The sequence below is a fragment of the Oratosquilla oratoria genome, chromosome 5, assembly GCF_046742065.1.
Source record: "Oratosquilla oratoria isolate Oo_2021 chromosome 5, ASM4674206v1, whole genome shotgun sequence".
Taxonomy (NCBI): domain Eukaryota; kingdom Metazoa; phylum Arthropoda; class Malacostraca; order Stomatopoda; family Squillidae; genus Oratosquilla; species Oratosquilla oratoria.
Window position 1 is genome coordinate 31,305,901 of NC_134781.1, and position 20,900 is coordinate 31,326,800.

The following is a 20,900-nucleotide window of genomic DNA, read 5'->3' on the forward strand; positions in this document are numbered from 1 at the left end:
ATACTTCTCAGACATTTCATCTTAAACACATTCAAACTCCTTCTCTCTTTTTCTCTTATGTTCCATGTTTCTGCCCTCATACAGTGCTGTCGGCACAATCACTCCTTCATATAACCTCCTCTTAGAATCCATTCCCAGATGTCTATTTCTCATTACACATTTTAATCCACCAAGGCATTTACTCACTTCTCTCAATCTACATTCCACTTTCACCCCCACTCCTCCCTTTCCTGCCACATTCGCTTCACTTCCTCCAGTCTCTCTCCCTTTATGCTCACTTCTAGCCTGCTGTCACTCTCTCCCCTTGTACATCTCATCACCTTACTTTTGCCCACATTTATCTTCAGCTTCCTTCTTTCACACACCTCAAACTCTGTCACTGACTTCCTTAATCCCTCCTCTGATCCTGCTACAAGCGCAGTGTCGTCAGCAAACAACAACTGGCTTATTTCCCACTTTTCTCCATTTTCTTTAACCCCTGACCCACCACCCTTGCATTCATCTCTCGCACCACCTCATCCATGTGTAGATTGAACAGCCAGGGCGACATAACACATCCCTGACGAAGTCCCACCTTTACCTCAAACCATCCACTCTCTCCATTTCCAATCCTAACACAAGCTCTACTACTCATGTAAAAACTCCTGACTGCTCTTAACAGCTTTCCACCTATCCCATATATCTGCAGTACCTCCCACAGTGCCTTCCTGTCCACCCTATCGTAAGCCTTTTCCAAATCCATAAAAGCCCCCAAAACATCCTTCTCCTTTCCTATAGCTTTCTCACATATCTGTCTTACCACAAAAATCTGATCTACACAACCCATACCTGTCCTAAAACCACACTGTTCCTCACCAATTACTCCCTCTGTTCCTCTCCTAATCCCCTCAATCAAGACCCTCCCGTGAGCCTTGCTAACTACACTCAACAAGCTGATCCCTCTGAAACTACTACACTCACACTTGTCCCCCTTTCCCTTGTAAAGTGGAACGATACAGGCATTCCTCCAGTCCTCCGGCATTCTACCCTCTCTTAAACAAACATTAAAAAACCTCACCAGCCAGTCCACCATAACTGTACCTCCTTCAGACATTCTGCATGGTATCCATCCAATCCAGGTGCCTTACCTGCTCTCATCATCTTAACAGCTGCGTTCACTTCATCTTTCACATACATGCATGCATACATACATACATACATATATATATATATATATATATATATATATATATATATATATATAATGTATTTCAGTTCGAAGCTTTAAGATTCGTTTAAATAAACACCTAAGCAAAAAGCAGTAATGCCTGCAATTTATTTTATATTATCTATTTGTTTGTTATTATTTATCCGTTTGTTTATTATCATTTGCTTGTTTTGCATTTGTTATTTCATGTAAATTTATTATTATTTACTGTTTACTTGTATCTTTATTATCTAACTATACCTATGCATTTATTTTATTTGTTATTATTTATATTGTTATAATTTTTTATTTATTTATCATTATGTTTTTTTCGCATCCGACCTAGTTATGGACTAAAAGGTCTCCTGTCGGCATGCTCCGCCTTTGTAATCCTTTGTAATATACAGTGAATACACAAACAAATAAACAAATGTATGAATAAATAAATAAATAAATGAATAAATAAATAGATAAACACATAAAATAAATAGATAAATAAATAGACAAACAGATAAATAAAAAAATAAAATAAAATGAGAATGCATAAATTGAGCTCTCATTGAAGGTTACCTGGTATGGGTGGTCCTGCAATGTGTACGTCGGAGAGGATAGTTTCTCCACTTCCCATTTTCAAAGCCTATCTACATTTTCAACTCTGTCTGGAGGTGCAGCTCCAAGAGGGTGGCACTCAGTCTCTTTACTCGGTTAAAACTCATAATTTATCGGCTGAGAAGAAACCTGCACAGCGAAGCTATATCGGTAATCCCCTACCACACTCCTGGCCAAATGGCCACTTCCGAAAGGGAGTGTGTGGTTGGACATTCCGCATAAATCATCGGAAATTTAAAATTCCCGGCTCTGTGCAGGTGGCGCAAGCGTCTACAACCCCACCTCCCCCTCCCTATCCCCTCCCTTCTTACTCGGCCGCACGGATTGAGCCGTCACTTAGCATCGCGGAACCAGACGAGTCGGTCACTCAACAACCCACCTTCTTTCATGCCGGTAAGTCTGGTTCCAGCTCGTGCTCTTGTGTTCTCGTAGGGAGTTCTCCTGCAGTTTTTCCCCCTTTGGTGTTGTGTCCAGACACCTTTGGGACACCCCGTCTATGATTATCATTATTCTATTTTCAGACCAAACGCTTGTGTGTGGAATCCGGCTGCACAGCCAGGATCTCGTCAGACGGCCACCACGACCTCTGCTCCCGCCATGCCCCTTGTTTCTCACAAGCTGGCTTTAACCCCCTAGCCTGCGTTGTGTGCAAAGCGCGGGTTGAGGAGATTCGTGCTGCTCCTCCCAAAACCCGTTCCAAGCTAGCCGCCCTCGGACACCTTCGGGAGGCATGGCGCAGAGCTCGGAAATTGAAATCCGCTGACGACCCCCCCCTGGTGTGGGCGGATCCGGCGTTAGGAGTGGAATTGGGCCTCGTTCGCCCTCGCCATCCGTCTCCCTATGTCTCCGAGACTTCCGTTGGTGGACAACCTGGGCCTCTCGGAGTACAAGGGGACGAGTCTGATGTTGCGGAGTATGGTGTCCCCGAGCGTCCTCAGGCCTCTCGGCAGCCCCATACATCCGAACATCAAGGGTCCTTAAAACCCTTACGGCTTGCTTTGTCAAGCACCCCCACGAACTCGTCTTCCTCCCTAGTTCACTCACGTGAACCCGGCAGGAAATCTCGCTCGAAAAAGAGGTCTGCCTCACCGAGGTCCAGGACGCTCAGCTTGTCCCCACCCTCCACAGCCTCTCCCCCCAACTCACCCTCCCTTCCTCGCTCTCCTTTTCCTCGCCGTAAATCCCACAAGGGCAGGGAGCCGGAGGACGACACGAGGGGAGAGGGAACTCTGGCCGCCCAAGTGGCTGCCCTCCTTCCGTCCCTGATAGGCCCCGTCCTTGAATCGGCCCTATCACATTATCCGGCCTTTCAGACCGCGCAAATCATAACGCACCCCTCTCCAGAGCAACCTCCTATTGAACCTACGGCTCTAGCCCCCCCTCCCACTCTCCCTCCTGGTCCTTCCCTCCGCCCCTCCGTGCCGGCGACAGGTATAGGACTAGAAGGCCCCTCTCAGGAGGAACCCCCCAATCAGACGTCCGTCGGGTTGGACGGGGTGGAGGACCACTACAGTTCTTTTCCTTATCCTCCTACCATGACGGACTCTTTTGAGTTCCGCCCCTTCTCATGGTGTGACCTTCCCCGGTCCTGGGAGTACTCGTTTGGAGAAGATCACAAGCTAGTGGCCTGGTCTCCCGACTACTCGCTACCGGAGGGCTGGAGGAGGAGAGATGACGTTATCCTAAAGTGGGCCAACGACGCGGAGGGGGCTAAGGTTCTATATAAGATTCGACCCCTCTCCGCCCCGGCCTCCACGCCCTCCAGGATTTCCACCTCTAACACTCTGGACGCATTAGGTGCTCTCCTGGAGAACACTCGTTTAAACCCTGATGGGCATATGTTTGTCGACAGGTCGGGGGACTCACCGGCGGTAGCACTCTCCCCAAACGCCTGGTTCCCGCAGGAGAAAGGGGAGAAGGCCTTAGACATCCCTGCTCTCTTCGAGCGGGCCCAAGACCAACCCAAGACGGTTCCTCCTCGACGGCATATCCCTGCATCATTCCCCGTCGTCCTGCCACCACCCTTCGCGCCGGAGGGTCTGCGCGATTGCTTATGGCACTCTGGCAGGGACCCCGCCCTCCCCCATCAACTTAGTGAACCGGAGACTAAGTTGCTGACGACGGAGGCCTCGACCAGACAAGACCTTGCCTCTACCATCTCGACCGTCACGGCAATCGCGATGATGAGGAACTGGCTGACGACGCTCGCCACGAGCTTTGAGGACTTCCCGCGGGAAGAATTGAGGTGAGTGGGATATTTCAATGTATACAGAGGGTCCAGACCTGTCCTGGCGAGAGACGCTCAGGTAGCGTCTTCACCCAGGACAGGAGCCTCTTGACTAGCACCCAAGGACGAGGTCGTTCGGAAACGACCTCGGCCTCGCATATGTTATACGTTCTACAATTGAGCGATGTGACTTTATTACACCCTCCGGGGATCGGGATCCTTCTCGCCCTACTAATTTGATTCGCGTGTTTTATGTATGCAGAGACACCCTGGCGGCACTCTCTACCGTGGCAGAGGGTACAGCCAACATGGCGTCATCAGCCCTACCCCCAGCAGCGAGGGCCTTCACCGCGGCTCGTTTGGCAGCTCGTCAGTCTGCAGCGCGGTCGGCCCCGGAGATAGCTCGCCGGGGCGTGGTGAGAGCAGCTCCCCTTTCCCGTGGTCTGTTCGACCAGGAAGCGACAGACCGCGTCTTCGCTACGGTCCCGACCGTCATCCAGATCCAACAACCATCCCAACCGAGACCTCGGCCCTTACCTGCTTACAGGTCCCACTCTCTATTCAGGCGCCCGCCCCCATACGCGCGCCAACAACAACAACAACAACAACAACATCAACAACAACAGCGGGCATACCGTCCACCACCCACAGGGAGGATAACCCAGCGCCCGCATCAGCAACAGCCCCAGACATTTCGGCGCCAACAATCGCAACACCACACCTCCTCCCAACCCCAGAGGACCACCAACCAACGAAAACATCAGCAGCAACAACAGCAAAAGTTCAAGAACTTCTGAAGGCCCCCAAGTGGGGTGTCTCCTGGGCTGGCACCACGCGTGGCCTGCGCACGGATGGGCCTCCAGGGTCATCCGCCAGGGACTCACCTGGCCTTGGGTCTCTCTCCCGGTGGGTCTCCTTACCTTTATCCTCTGAGGGAACTGTGGTGATACTCTTACATAGTATGGATAGTAACTTGCCCCAGCCCTTCAGGCTTGGGGGGGGGATATACACATTACTACCGATAAGCTGATTCCTTATTCTTTCCTCCCACAGCCACTACGCCACCCTCCCGCGTCATCCAAGGTGTCCTCTTCAGTGCTGCCCCACGTGAGAGACATGAAGGAAAAAGGAATAGTGGAACCAGCGACAGGTCGGGTCTTTCTGTCCCGTCTTTTTACCGTACCAAAGAAAGACCCAGGGAAAACGAGACTGGTTATGGACCTGAGCGCACTGAACAAATTTTTGAAACCCCTGCGATTCAAGATGGTGTCGGTGGCTCAGGTTCGGTCAGTGCTCCGGGAGGGAGACTGGTTAGCGTCCCTGGACCTTCAGGACGCATATTGGCATGTCCCCATCCACCCCCGATTTCGCCGGTTCCTGGCGTTCCAGGTCGGGAGGGAGACGTATCAATTTACCAGACTCCCTTTCGGACTCTCGCTTGCCCCGAGGGTCTTCACAAAGCTAGCGAGAGTGGTAGGCGCACGCTTGGCGGAGGCAGGCGTCTCCACACTCATGTACCTGGACGACTGGTTGATACATTCGCCCACCGAGGAGGGTGCATCAACCAATGTCTCGGTGGCTTTAAGAATCTTGACGGAGATGGGCTTCAAGGTAAACTGGGACAAATCTACCCTCACCCCTACACAAAAACTTCATTGGCTCGGGATCGAGTGGGACACGATCAACGCCTCCCTGTCACTGGCTCCAGACAACGCTCTTCGGACACTCCGCTGTGTCAGGAGGGCATTCTTCTCCCAAACGTTCTCCCGCCGTCAGTGGGAGAGCCTGTTAGGTTGCCTCAACTTCGCGGCCCCGGCCCTTCCACTGGGCCGCTTGAAACACCGACGGCTAACGCGAGAGGTCAACAGGAGCATCCCACTCTTCCCGCGCGACCTTCCCAGGCCGGTACCCTCAACACTCCACAGCTTGTTACGTCCCTGGCTTCGGCCAGGGGTCCTACGCCAGTCAGTCCCATGGTCCCCGCCCCCACCTCGGATAACAGTAGCGACGGACGCCTCGGACATAGGGTGGGGCTTCCAGTCGAGCTGGGGACATCAAGCGTGCGGGGGATGGTCGGAAGAGAGAAGGTCGCTACATATCAACCTTCGGGAGCTGATAGTGGTAAAAGAATGGCTCGAACGGCACCCCGAAATCTCCTACACGAGCGTCCGCTTCGATATGGACAATGTGACGGCAGTACAGTGCGTGCAGAGGCAAGGTACGGCCCGATCAGGTCCACTCCTAGCCCTGTCGGAGGACATCTTCGCCGAGGCATCACGCAGGGCCATTTCTCTCTCGGCGAAGTATGTTCCGGGCCGGGAGAACGAATGGGCGGACGCTCTATCCAGGTTCCGGGAGACATCGGTGGAGTGGCAACTACGTCCACAAGTGTTCGAGTCGCTCTCCCTCCGCTACGGCACCCCGGAGGTGGACCTATTTGCCTCCCCGAGCACGACCCAGCTCCCCCTCTTCCTCTCCTACAACCACAGAACACGCGCAGGAGGCCCGGACGCCTTCACGGAGGACTGGAACCGCTGGAAGTATGTTTACATATTTCCTCCTCCAGCGACAACGGTCCTCCTGAAGGTGGTGCAGACCCTCAGGTCCTTCAAGGGTCGGGTCCTCCTGATAGCTCCCTACTGGCCAGCTCAGCCGTGGTTCGGGGAGCTAATGAAGTGGTGCCCTTCTCCCCTTCTACTAGGGTCAGCCTGCCTGGCCAGCAGCCTTACCGCACCTCTCCAAGCGTCACTTCGACTTCACGCTTGGAGTTTCTACGGGGAGCTCTCGGCCAACTCTTCTCTACAGAGGCAGTAGACAAGATGCTGAGAGCTCACCGTCCATCCTCAGTGCGGCAATATGAATCCTGCTGGCGGAGATTCCAGGACTTCCTTCGGAGACACGCGATAGTGACCATCTCCGCTAGCACAGTTCTGGACTTCCTGTCTTGGCTAGCTGACACCACCAACAGGGCACCGGCGACAATCTCGGCTCACTACGCAGCCCTCGCTGATCCACTCTACTTCGGCATGAACATCACAGTGCCACAAAGGGCGCGAAACCTTCTAATGAAGGGGATCCGCGCCTCGAGAGAGCCGAGACGTCAGCCGGTCCTAGCCTGGTCCTTGCATCGTGTTCTGCAGTACCTGACGTTCGAAGGGACCATCATGGAGGAGGAACACTTCCTTCAACGTGCCGTCTTCCTGCTCGCCCTGGCTACGGGTTACAGGGCGTCACAGCTGGCGGCGATCACCCGCCACCAGTCCTTCTCCAAACTGGAGGAGGACTGCTCTGCCCTAACTCTCGCTCCATCACCTACATTCCTAGCCAAGAATGAGCAGGCGGACGACATGATTGGCCCTATCAGTATACCATCCTTCCTGGAGGAAGGAAACCCACACCCGCTGTGCCCGGTCCGTGCGTTTCAAGACTACGTGGAACGCACGGAAGGGGTGTCCGAGGATCATCTCTTCTACAATTCGAAATCTCGGAACCCCCTAACCCCGAGGTCCCTGGCGCGTTTACTTTGCCGCGTTATAGAGAAGGCCGACCCGGGCCATGCCCCCCACGCCCACAACATCAGAGGCCTCGCGGCATCGCTGGCGTTTCTCCGCACCCACTCTGTGGAACGGGTGCAGGACCTTGGGGGCTGGGCATCAGCAACTTCCTTCAGGACACGGTATCTCTACCACTCGATCACCCCTGTCCCATGTGTCGCCATGGGAACGGCTCCACCCCTCTCTTCGCAAGAGAAGGGGGGCAAAGGGCGACCGAGGGGTAGGGGAAGGCCCAGGAACCGCTGAGCAAGATACAATATTCTACATAGAATTTATGCACTATGTAAATTGTACAATATTATTTTTATAAAAAATAAACAAATAAATGAATATATATATATATTGATATTGATATCGATATAAGTACTTGATGCTTTTTGTCTCCCCTCTACTGAATGATAAGATGAATAGTCTCCCATACGAGACACACGTAATAACGGCTTGAGCCCTGTCCTCGACTACAATTTGGGCTTCACCTTCTCCTCCCACCTATCCTCGTCTCATGCATAGCTTCGCTGTGCAGGTTTCTTCTCAGCCGATAATACTTCTTTGTCGCGGCTAGTGCCGCTTAAATCGTTTTTATCGGCTTAAGAAACCTGCACAGATTTAGGGTCCCTCCCTCCTCCCACAGGCGAAGCCTTCATTTCTCATTGAAGTGACGGCTCAATCCGTGCGGCCGAGTAAGAAGGGAGGGGATAGGGAGGGGGAGGTGGGGTTGTAGACGCTTGCGCCACCTGCACAGAGCCGGGAATTTTAAATTTCCGATGATTTATGCGGAATGTCCAACCACACACTCCCTTTCGGAAGTGGCCATTTGGCCAGGAGTGTGGTAGGGGATTACCGATATAGCTTCGCTGTGCAGGTTTCTTAAGCCGATAAAAACGATTTAAGCGGCACTAGCCGCGACAAAGAAGTATTTTTGTTCACAACCAGAGACTGACCCCTTCCTTCTTCTCCCCCTCTGCTGTCCAATGACACAGAAACAGACCCACACTCATACATCACAACTGTTTAAATATGTAATAAAAATAAATAAATGAGTAAGTAAATAAATAAATAAATAAATGAATAAATAAATGATTAATTATATCAATAATATGATCAGTCATTAGAGCGAAATGTCTTCATGTGCTATCACAAAATATGGATTTTTTTTACTCTGGGTATTTTTTTTTTTTTAATTTCCCTTGATAATAAGGTGTTTAGCTAAATATATCAAATAAACTAAGATATGAAGCTGACTTGGGTACTAGTAGCGGTCAAATTCAATTACATATAAATATACGAAGTTGAAAATTATAGCACATTCTTTTCAAACTTTACAAAGATCAACGAAAATTGTGCGTAAAAAAAGACGTGCGTAACAAATAGACAAAGGAAAATGTTTCATGGATTTCTATCACGTATGCCTTCAAGAAAATATCCTACATTGCAACTACACTATATCCACATATTTCCCCCCCTTCCCCTTCGTACTTATTGTTTTTACAGTGTCGGTTTTTGTGCTCAAACGTCTGGCAACACCGTGGTGGATGGATCTTAGAGGATGGACAAAATTCAACGAGATAGTCAGCCACAACAGTGTAAGCAACGTTGTCCAAGAAACCGGACCCGTCTCAACGACCATCCAATAGTCTCCATTCTTACCAGTAAGTATTCTTTCACAGATCCATGACAAGAACTTCGCACGGATCATGGTGAAAAATGTATATTTATATAAACTGTTATATAACTTGATTCAAGGAAAAGGGTGAGATTATGGAAAGATGAAGGCTGTCAATCGGTGACGAGATATCGATGGGGAGTAGTATAGTCGGGAGTACAAAAAGTGTCCACAAATTAGTGAAAAAAGAAGAAATGGATATTGTGACGAAGATGAAGTGTAGAAATGTTGTGTGTCTGAAAGAAATTCGTGTGGACTTAATACAAGAATGAAAGAAACCGAGAATAAGATGAATGCGAAAATATCTGGTCCTATGTGCAGTGCGAGAGTAAGCGAAGATACCCAAGACAGCATGGGCAGGCGCGGATACAAGGGAGGGCCCAGGCCCCCCCCCCCAGCGCCCCGAATATGGTCTTTTTCAGCACTTTAAAGACTGAAAACGTATCTTAGAACAGCCCTGTGCAACCTGCGGCCCTCATAGGCTTTGATTGCGGCCCTCCCTCCCTTTCTCCTCAAAATAAATAAGCTATAATGCGGCCCTCAGAGAGAGGGTAGACTTTCATTGGCTAATTAATGGTCAGGAAAATGTCTGTTTAATCATTCTTATGATAATGATCCCAGTTAACCAATATTAAGTAATTATTTATGTTTGTACATTATGATAATAAGGTATGGTAGCCTTTCATTTGCTCATATATAGTAAGGAAAATACATTTGTTTCGGACAATTCTTATTTTTGTGATCCCAATTTAAATAAAATCAGTAACAGACTACTTATCTATCTTTATCAGTATAATCTTACATAATATGTCTTCGATCGTAGTAAATAACATGAAATAGTAAGGTTATGTGGCCCTCCATACCAACAGAGTAGTGACTAGTGGCCCTTTGGGGAAGAAGGTTGCACGCCCCTGTCTTAGAAGCACAGTTGGGCAGGAACGCATGAATGGTCTTGCATTGCTCTCGGTGCATAATACTATTCCCATTTCCGTGGAGCAAATCCCGAACAAATTCTCGGAAAAGAACCGCCGTTTACTGTTCACTTGATGTGTTGTTGCGCTGTGTTGTATATTGGTGTCAATGTTGTATTACTGTTGTATTATGGTACCAAAATACCATTATTATCAATGGTGTGTTGTATTATTTGACGGTAATTGAGTAGTAAGCACACATTCATGTTTTGCAGAGCGCGATCTAATGTCATGTCATTTTCATTAATAATGATATAAATTTTTCACTCATCTCGAGTTTGATTCTCCTTGGATAAACACTTTTTAGTGCGAATTTATGATTAGAATGATATTTGTGAATTATATATGATTTTACATACAATTACGAGCAAAACAGACTTAAGTTTCTGGACCAATCTCCAAGCCAACAGCATTATTCTTGGGGTTAAAATATCTCGGCGTGTTTCAAGTATCGGTTATCGGTTCGCCCCCCCCCCCCCAAATAACATTCCTGGATCCGCGCCTGAGCATGGGTAGTGGCAATCTATAAGGGCAAAGATTGCAAGTGGAGGTAGTGTGTGGCAGTAATACGAGTAAAATCAGTGTAAGAAGTGAGGAACAGTCCAGTAAATGTTATGTAGATCAAAATTTCAATCTTGAATAATACAGAAATCTCGAGGTAAATGGATACAAATGTGTTCGTTTTATGGACCAGAAGGTGATGAGTGAACTTGTGTGAAATTAAGCATATGAAAGAAAAAATGGTTAAGGTGAATATTGGTCAGTGGCAGGAGAGTGGTGCACGTAAAGGAATGAGAATGGAAGGAAATGGACAAAAAATTATGTTAATATACTAGTACAGGGCAGCATTGCCGCGTTTCTACACTGCCGTGTAGAATGGGAGAGTGTTGCCATACCGGGGCATACATTATCTTCAGGCGTGTGCCGACTTTCATAGCAAGACATACATGTCAAACTTTGACAAAATGTTGGTTCTAGTTTTTTTTATATATATTCTTGAATGTATATAAGGCCCTCATGCCCTAACATATTCAGTAAAATATGAAAATCCTTTTTTATATTATCGCTAAAAGAAAGCTGAAACTTTAGCGTAGATTTTTTTTTCTACACCGTAAAAACGTATCTTTTGGGGTACAATATTTTGATAACATAATTACCAATAAAAATAATATAGGTTGATGTACCATTTATTATTTGATAACTAGATATATGTTTTTTAAACAACAGCTTGAGTTTTTAAATGTTTTGAAGAGCCCGCTGATATGTAGACAATTTTTCCTCGCGCAGTTGCCACATACCGCTATTTTTCTACGTTTTGGTACAAATTTCTACGAGACGGCAGCCCTGGTACAGGGTTGGGCAACATTTGGCACGGGTTCAAAACCCAGCACACTTTGTTTTTCCGGCACGCGAAACACACGAGCTCACATTGAAAAAGAATAATTAATGAATATTCAACTTCTATTGTATGACCATTGGTAATTGCATGCTGCGTTCGGCGGCGGAGTGGGGCCCTCAGCCTCCTGGGAGGAGAGTGGAGGGCGCCCATAACCGTGTGTAGGCATACGATCTTATTCCGTTGGCACGCGTGAAAACGTTTTATCAAATATTTGGCTGATTTTGCCATTCACACTTAAAAATATTGCCCATCCCTGGACTAATATATTACAGACGACACTGTCCTATTAAAACAGGGCTTGATGAGGCTGGTGGGTGATGTTTGGCTCACTGGAGGAAGAAACAGAATTGATATATCAAAGAGCTGTCCACGAGATGGAGAAGTTTGCAAGAGTAGTGTGGCGGATGTTGACGACTCATGGAAGATAGGAGAGGCCTTTGTTCGGTAGTGGACTCTGAATGGCTAGTTTTGTTTGATTGATAACTTGCGTCATTGGCTGCGCAATGAGATCCACTCAGCAACAAAATAAACATGTAAATAAATGAATAGATAAACAAAAACATTTGAATAAATGAATAAAAATAAATAGATCATAATTCTGGTGAGCTAAAATTACCTTTAAGTTTGGACTTCCTGAGTCTCACGATTTTACGCATTTTCACTCAAACGCATCGTCTGCCCAACATTGGCCATACATTCAAAACATCACTTTTTCACTACTATTGACTACATCATTTTAGTTACCCACCTCTAGGTAGTTTTATTCGTGATGCTGCCAAATCAACCTCAATACATGCCTCTGTCTCTTATTTTGTATCTATTGTGTATTTTTTCATATATTCTGTATATAGTAAAGGAAACTGTATAGTACAACGAATATCACGATACGACATGTGGCAACGCTGTTTCTCCATGTTGCTACGTCGAGATGTCACTGGGGCGATAAGCTGACAGGGTTTGATATTGGTGGTCAAATTGGCATTGTCGGACTAAGGGGAAATCCTGCATCTGCCCTACCCAGAACGGACTCCTTGTAGCGTAAGGACTATAGTGCTTCTGTCTGAGTAGGACCATATCGCGTAGAAGAGGTGGGGTCATTGAGGTGATCGAGGACAAAGTTTGAGCGAAGTTTAAAGGAGGTAAAAAATTCAAAATTACCAATACTCTTCTTTAAGTGGAGATTAGTTTCCAATCATAAAATGATGCTGCGTGACTCTGGTCCGTAAGGTAGGCTTGACTTCATGAAACCATGTACATATTGACTTCATAGCCATGCACACATTCAATCTGGTCGTCAGGCGACTTTATTCAGTTGAGGGGATGACACTGGTTTTTGCCAATTTGCAGCCATAACCATGGAGCACGCTTGTGGATTCCCGTCTCTACCAATCAAAATATCTTTTAAATTAGTTTATGGGGGATCTTTTAGGCTGTTCCACGTTATATATATATATATATATATATATATATATATATATATATATATATATATATATATATATATATATGTATATATATATATATATATATATATATATATATATATATATATATATATATATATATATTTATATATTATACTTACAACGTAAGAACTCTCAAAAGACCACAGGCTGAAGAGTCTAATGGAAGAACTACATAACATCAAGTGGGACATCGTAGGACTGAGCGAAGTCCGAAAAACGGAAGAAAAGCTGATACAATTACAAGATGGTCACCACCTGTTCTATTATAGAGGTAAGGACAAAGAAAGATCTAGGAGGGTTTCGTGGAGCAGGGAGTTCGGTGGTTAGAATTGGAAGAATTTTGTGATCTGAATGTGTTTGTATGTATGAGTTGCGTAGGCGTAGCACAGATAGTAGTTGTTATCGATAAAGAAGTTTCTTCACTTGTTCCATCAAAGTATATTGAATTGACCTTCTACTCGTATTACAAATTTACAAGACGAAGAAGGTCCAATTATTTTGTGTTATTATATAGGTAAATTGCGTAGTAGGCATTATATGTATGTATATATATATATATATATATATATATATATATATATTATTGTGTGTGTGTGTGTGTGTGTGCATTTATCAACCACAATTGACTTTATTTCTAAGCCATCAACACCGAGAAACTCGAGAAGGCACACATGCAGAAATTGAAACGTGGTACAGTCAAGGACTCGATCCTCCGCTAGCACGTGACTTAACCGATTCCGCCATCAAAATATAAGTTGAGCGCAACTTTTCTTATATATTCGTATGCTCAAGTTACATACACTTACACGAAATTTTGCGTTCAACCCATCTCCACCATGATAGTACAATTGGTAAGTATACATATCGGGAAAGTATTTGTACAACACTGAATGGGTCCCAGTGAACAGATTTACATTTATCAACCACAATTCACTTTCATTCTAAGCCATCAACATCGAGAAACTCGAGGAGGCATACATGCAGAAATTGAAACGTGGCTATAGCCAAGAACTTGAACCTCTGCAAGCACGTGACAAGTGATAGTGACTTAACCGATTGTATATATATATAATTTATATATATATATATATATATATATATATATATATGTGTGTGTGTGTGTGTGTGTGTGTGTGTGTGTGTGTGTGTGTGTGTGTGTGTGGCTGTAGGTGCGGGTGTGTGGATGTGTGCTGTAACCAGTGTTTAGATACAAGGAATGGTGGTTTGGGGGTGAGATAAAGTCTCTGCCGGGTTTTATTCGCTTTATTTCAGGTACGAAGATTATATACAGCTAGGTCCTTGACCTAATACTCCTGGTGCCGGGGCTTGACCTCGGCACTGCCCTGGGGAGTCCCCTCAGCCAAGCTCGTGACCTGGGTAGATCTCTTCTCTGCCAGGTGCGTGACTTGGACAAATCTTTTGGCGGCGGCACAGGCGTCCGATAAAAGGGGTTAGTGGGTTGTCGTATGTGAGACGTGTTAGTCAATAATTCTAGGCATTGATGTTAGTTCTGTTATATAGGGGTTTAATGGTTGGTGGGCCTGGCTAGACATGGTGTATATATATTAACTTATGATAATGTAATTGGGGCAATGTTGTTTGTCTTATGTAGGTGTTTTGCAATTGGGAAATCTGTAAAGTCTGCAAGATACAGGTCTTGCTCAAGGCGAGCACCATAATGCATGTGTGTGGATCACGTGTTGGTGATGGTTAGTAACAGTTACGGATACTAGCTTACCAATCTGCTTTCAACGTTGCTACATGTGCGAGAGATCAGAAGATATGGTTCGACTCTTCGAAGCTGCTTTACAGAGTTTGTAGGAAGGGCAAATTACATTAAATTCCCAACTTCAGATAGTCTTACATAAGAAGACACTGCCTTAGCCATCTGAGAACAAAAATACTATGAGTGAAATAGAAATTCTGAAAATATTTAACAAGCAAATTTACATTAACATTACTCCTCCCCATGGGCCAAAATCAATATTTACCAATGTTATCCAGGTCCTCTTTTACTCATTACACTGGGTTACAAAAAAGAAAAAATGTAAGTTGTCTTTGTTTTTTCAACTAAATTAGGGCCATTTTGCACTGCTGAATCCAAAAATGACATCCATTTTTCTCAATCAGGTCAGGTTTTTATGCTAATTTGATTTTGAAAAATCCGATCTTCTGACTAAATTGATTACATTTTTGTGACATTATCAGTTGATTTTCGTTAATATTTCTCATCCAAAAAAGGTTTTAGGAGAAAAAATCTAACAATGTATTTATTAAATGTTACAAACTTCAATTTCTGTAAATTGAATAATAGACATTGATAAAGGTAAGTACATGTAGATTAAACGTTACATCATTATTGTGCAAAATTCAGGGCATAAACTTTCGTTTCTTCGAACCACTTGAATGCTCAGCAGCAGGGATGTCTCTCTTCAGAGTCCAACAGTAATCAGCCATCATGACTGCATCCCAGCGTCCCTGATACCTGGTCTCCATCTCTTTTATGTCCTGATGGAATCTCTCCCCCTGCTCATCACTCATTGATCCCAGATTCTCAGGAAACCAATCCATATGTTGGAATAAGTAATGTATTTTGATGCTCAATGTGCATCCAAGGTTTCTGAAAGCAGTCAGCATATTGGTGACAAGTTTTGCACAGTTCCTGGCTTTGTTGTTACCAAGAAAGTTCTTCACGACCAGAACAGAAGACTTCCATGCTTTCAGTTCCACTTCTTTCATTGAGTTTTCAAATTCAGGATCTCTGATGAACTAACAGGTTTGAGGACCATCAAAGATGCCAGCTTTCAACTTCTCTATGGTTAATCCTGGAAAAGCATGGCACAAGAAGTGAAACTGCCACCATCCTTGTCTAGAGCTTTGGTGAAATGTTAAAATCAAGCCGACCTTAATGTGCAGCGGTGGGAAGAGTATCTTGTCTGTCAACCAGAGGATTGTTGATGACGTTCCTTGCTCTGTAAGGCACCAATTCCTCCCGCACAGGCCAGTCCTTCTTTGTGTAATGCTGAGCAGTGTCCCTACTATCCCACATGCACAGAAAACATGGATACTTGGTGAAACTAGACTGTTGTCCCAATAAAAAATTCACCTTATTCAGGTCAATACAAATAAGTCACTCATGCTGATCATAACAAATTTTCTCCAGCATATACTTCACTAATTCATACTTCTCCTTCAGTGTAGTCGAGTAAGCAAAGGGTACAGGGGCAAACTGGTTGCCGTTGTGAAGCAGAACACATTTCAGCAATCGCTTGCTGCTGTCAATGAGCAGTCTTCAATCTTTAGTTTCATACTGTGGCACTCCAAGCTTGTGAAGAAGCTGAGCAATATTTGTACAGTGCACCAAGTCCTTCTCTTCAATGAAAAAATGGAGGAACTCTTGATGTCTGTTGTGGTAAAAGGTGATGCGAGCACTGTCACAGAGGAGGTTCTTTTCCTTCAATCTGGATACCAATAGCTCGGCAGAGGACTTTGATAAGCTGAGATCACGAACTACATCATTTAGCTCCTTTTGGGAAAAATGATGTGGAGCATCAACATTAAGAACCACTTCTTCTTCATCTTCTGGAACACTGGAGGAATTTTCGTCACTGATGTCAAGAAGTTCTCCAAAGACAGGTACTGGATTTTCATCACATTGAGCTACGGGAAAACGTGCTGATTCAAGATCAGGATACTTGAGGCTGCTTCGGTTCTTTCAGTTGATCCCAGTCACATTAATAGTGCAGAAGTAGCAGTCAAAAACAAATATGTAGCGTACTTCAGAAAGTTGACCTGATTGAGCAAAACCAGTGTGATTTTTGGGTTCAGCACATCAAAATTATCCTAAATCAGAAAAAAAAAATTAAACAAGAAATTTGGTGTTGACCAGTGTAATCATTCCACACCCTACTGATTAAACTTTTCATGGTCTCATTGTACTTTTGTCCATTTTCTATAAACGAGTTTTTTTTAATGAAGGTCATTTACCACACTTGACTCTAGTCATATATTGTCTCAATATTTTTTTTTAAGAATCTGCAGTCTTTTTCAACTTCTATATACTGTAGAACTTGCCATTCCTTCTATAATGCCATTCATATACATATAGATCATTAGGGTTACCAGTGTGATATATTTTGTCTAATTATAATGTACTACAGGAAAGGAGCCACACTTGAAGGACCTCATATCTGTCTTTATCAATCAATCTTATCTTTAAGTTTGTTTATGGTTTTAGACTAAACTATTCCTTCTATTACTCTGTTCTACTACTCAGTGCATTTGCATAGAAAAGTACGTTTCTTTTATATCCTTCTGGCTTGTATTTACCTAGTTGTATTTTACGGGAAGGGGAGCTGTGCTCAAGTTGTCCCGTCTCCATATCTCGTTTTGTTTAGTCTGTTTTTAAATTCGCGTATCGCTTTTGCACACACCACATTCTCATCTAATCTGTCCCAAACGTCTATTATCCTGTGGGGAAAGCTGTTCTTTTTCAGGTCTCTTCTATAGTTGTCTTTCTTGATTTTCTTTCCATGGCCTCTTGTATCTCTACTATCCCATTTATTAGATCCTATCAATAATTTCCATGCCTTTCATGATTATGGATAGTTATCAAGTCTCCTCTCTTCTTTGCTCCAATGTCTGTAGCTCAAGTTTTACCAACCTCTCCTCATAAGATAGTTCTGAGAGCGTTGGTGCAAAGCCTGTTATTAAGCCACCTATATTTGTGAAGGACACTTAATTTTCTGCTACTTCCACCCTGTTTTCTGATTCCCTTCTATTTTTCTCTACTATGAACCATTCCCTCACTTTCATATCCACTACTCTCCAATAGAATTTCTCTTTGTCTGACTCTGTTCTGTTCTCGTTTTTTTCTTAGCTTCGATTCTTTTTGTTTTCTCATCCTCTCTTTCCTCTTTATTCATCTCTTTTTACCCATACCTGTTTGTACTGATTTTTTTCAGCTAGTTTTCCTGTTTTTGATAAGACATTCTCTGCTGTCGTTTGTGACCTGAATTTAACCTTAATTGGTCTGGAATTGTCTACATTGTATTTCCCAATTCTATATATTTCTTCAATTTTTTCCCTATTTCCTGTTTACCTTCTTGAAATATTCTTAGTACCCTGTTAACTCTTTCTTTCTCCTCTCTTACTCTTGTAGTCCTATTTGGATTATGTTTTCCTTCCATTCCTAACATAATTATAAATTTCTTTTTTATCTGCTAAGTCTCTTACTATGTTCTCCTTCTTTCTCATCACTTTAACAACTGTGTCCTTAGTGTGTTCCTTCATCTGTTGTTTCACTATATCCCTAAATTCAATTTTGCCATTTTCCTGGACATTTTTCCAACCTCTTTTTCTATGGACTCTTTATTCTCTTCATTATTATTCTTTAATTCCTCATTCTCATCCTTTACTTTTTTTTAACTGTCTTTTTATTTCTTCTATTTCTTTATTTAGGCTTTGATTTCCCTTCTTTAGTTCTTCCAATGTATTAACTCTTTGTGAAATTAGTGTAAGTTGACTGAACCTAACCTCCCACTGTTCGTTCATTTTTGCTAGTTTTTCCTCTAGACTTGCTAATCGGGGAGGTTGTCATCTCCTCCCTCATTAAATCCATGGAAATAATTATCTTCACCTTCCATTGCGCTGCTCTTATCTATATTTCTATTTTTTTTTTCAATTATATTAATCTCTTCGACTTCACCTCTATCGTCTGCGCATCTTTTGTTGACATTCCTTCTGACTTTCGGGGTCCGTTCGTCCCCTTCCTCATTTCCTTCCATTTTCCTCAGTAATCCCCCCCTTTCTCCCTTTTCTTCACACTCCCACTACACCACTAGCTTTCCCCTTCCCTATTGATACAACACAGGTACTCCCTTGTCGTTGAGATCCTTGAAAATTGAAGTCTTTCGTGGAGTTCCAAACTTAGTTGTCACTTCGACTGTCGTGTGTGTGTGTGTATGTATATATATATATATATATATGTATATATATAATATATATATATATATATATATATACATATATAAATGTATATATATATATTTATACATACATATACTAAAGGCTCCCTCCCCCTTACACGGGGTGTAGCCGAAAAGAAAGAGGCATAGACACCACTCCCACCCATTCCGTTTCCTACTTATTGTTATTCCACTCCCCTCAACCCTCCTCCCTCCCTCTCCTCATGGCACCTCCTGGATGACGGGTCATCCCTGCATCAAATATATATATATATATATATATATATATATATATACACACACACACACACACACACATATATATATATATATATTATATGTATATATTATATATAATATATATGTATAATATTATATATATATATATGTATATATCTATCTATATATATATATATATATATATATTTATATATATATATATGTATGTATGTATGTATGTGTGAGCAAAATTTGACGCATCCCGAAGGGATTTCTCCCCGTCTTCTGTTATGCAGGGGGGGGACGGAGACGGGGGGTCGCCGATTTAATGAAGCGGACTTGCTGTGGATGTGCTGTGTCTTGCGACACTGCTTCTGACCCAGGCCATTGGACAAGGTGCAGGGATGACCCGTCATCCAGGAGGTGCTAAGATAAGAGGGAAGAGGGAGGGGGAGGGGTGTGGAGTGTATTCAGGGATGGAATGGGTGGGAATGATTTTATGCCTTTTCCTTTTTGGCTACCTCCCTTGTAAGGGGGAAAAAGCCTTGGTATGTGTATGGTACATGTTTGTATATATATATTATATATAATGACCCAGGGCAGTGGAGAAGGTGCAGGGATGACCCGTCATCCAGGAGGTGCTAAGATAAGAGGGAGGGTGGAGGGGTGTGGAGTGTATTCAGGGATGGAATGGGTGGGAATGATTTTATGCCTTTTCCTTTTTGGCTACCTCCCTTGTAAGGGGGAAAAAGCCTTGGTATATGTATGTATATATATATTATATATAATGTATATATATACTGTATATATATATATATATATTTATATAATGTATGTATTTATATATATATATAATGTATCTAAGTCTAAATAAAAATATTCTTCTAAAAAACGCTGTGGAAGTCGGGGACAGGTGGTATTACGGTGACACTTTGTCCTAAAAATATTCTTGAAAAAGCGCTTGGGTAAGTCGGGGTCAGGTGGTACTCTTCTTCTTCTTCTTCGCGTTCTTCTTCATCTTCTTCGCGTTCTTCTTCGTGTTCTTCTTCGCGTTCTTCTTCCTCGCGTTCTTCTTCGCGTTATTCTTCGTGCTGGGGATCCCGTGTTGGGGTTCCGCCTCGAGACCGAGGCCGAAGGGGAAAACGAGGGATTAGAGTGCGGAAAGCTGCGGCCGTAGGCCGCTGTTTGCGCAGCCAAGCCTCCGGCGAAGCCGGGGAGGGCGAAGCCCGCGGCTTGTGTATATATATATATATATATATATATATATATATATGTATATATATATATAAACCAAGAAAAAAGATGAACTGATGACCAAGCACTTTCGTCTATTCAGACATCCTCAGGGTGAGGATGTCTGAATAGACGAAAGCGCTTGGTCATCCGTTTATCTTTTTCCTTGATGATTTTTCCGCATATTTAGAATCACGAGTTTATGTGATTTCTCATGCATTTATGTATATATATATATATATATATGTATTTATATATGTATATATGTATATATATATATATATATGCATGTGTTGTTAAAGTCGACAGCATTAAGGAGGTTAATCTTCTTATGGGTATTCTCCAGCTTTCTAACCAATACTCTGCCATTTGGAGGGTGGGCATAAACCAAGTTGCCAAAATGATTC

The 20,900-nt window shown here is 43.9% G+C and overlaps 2 protein-coding genes across 2 annotated transcripts in view; both read left to right on the top strand.

Moving 5' to 3' along the window:
- Nucleotides 1–1,972: 1,972 nt before the first annotated feature.
- LOC143025439 (uncharacterized) lies at nt 1,973–5,207 on the top strand. Its single transcript, XM_076185107.1, has 4 exons — nt 1,973–2,188; nt 2,317–4,040; nt 4,285–4,928; nt 5,076–5,207. The coding sequence occupies exons 1-3, from the start codon at nt 2,183–2,185 to the stop codon at nt 4,817–4,819; spliced, it is 2,265 nt and encodes a 754-aa protein (XP_076041222.1). The 5' UTR covers nt 1,973–2,182; the 3' UTR covers nt 4,820–4,928; nt 5,076–5,207.
- Nucleotides 5,208–9,110: 3,903 nt separating this feature from the next.
- Aprt (adenine phosphoribosyltransferase) overlaps nt 9,111–20,900 on the top strand; it is a 40,241-nt gene continuing 28,451 nt past the window's right edge. Inside the window, exon 1 of the mRNA XM_076185109.1 lies at nt 9,111–9,225. The gene's annotated coding sequence lies outside the window, so the exon portion shown is untranslated. The remainder of the gene's footprint in view (nt 9,226–20,900) is intronic.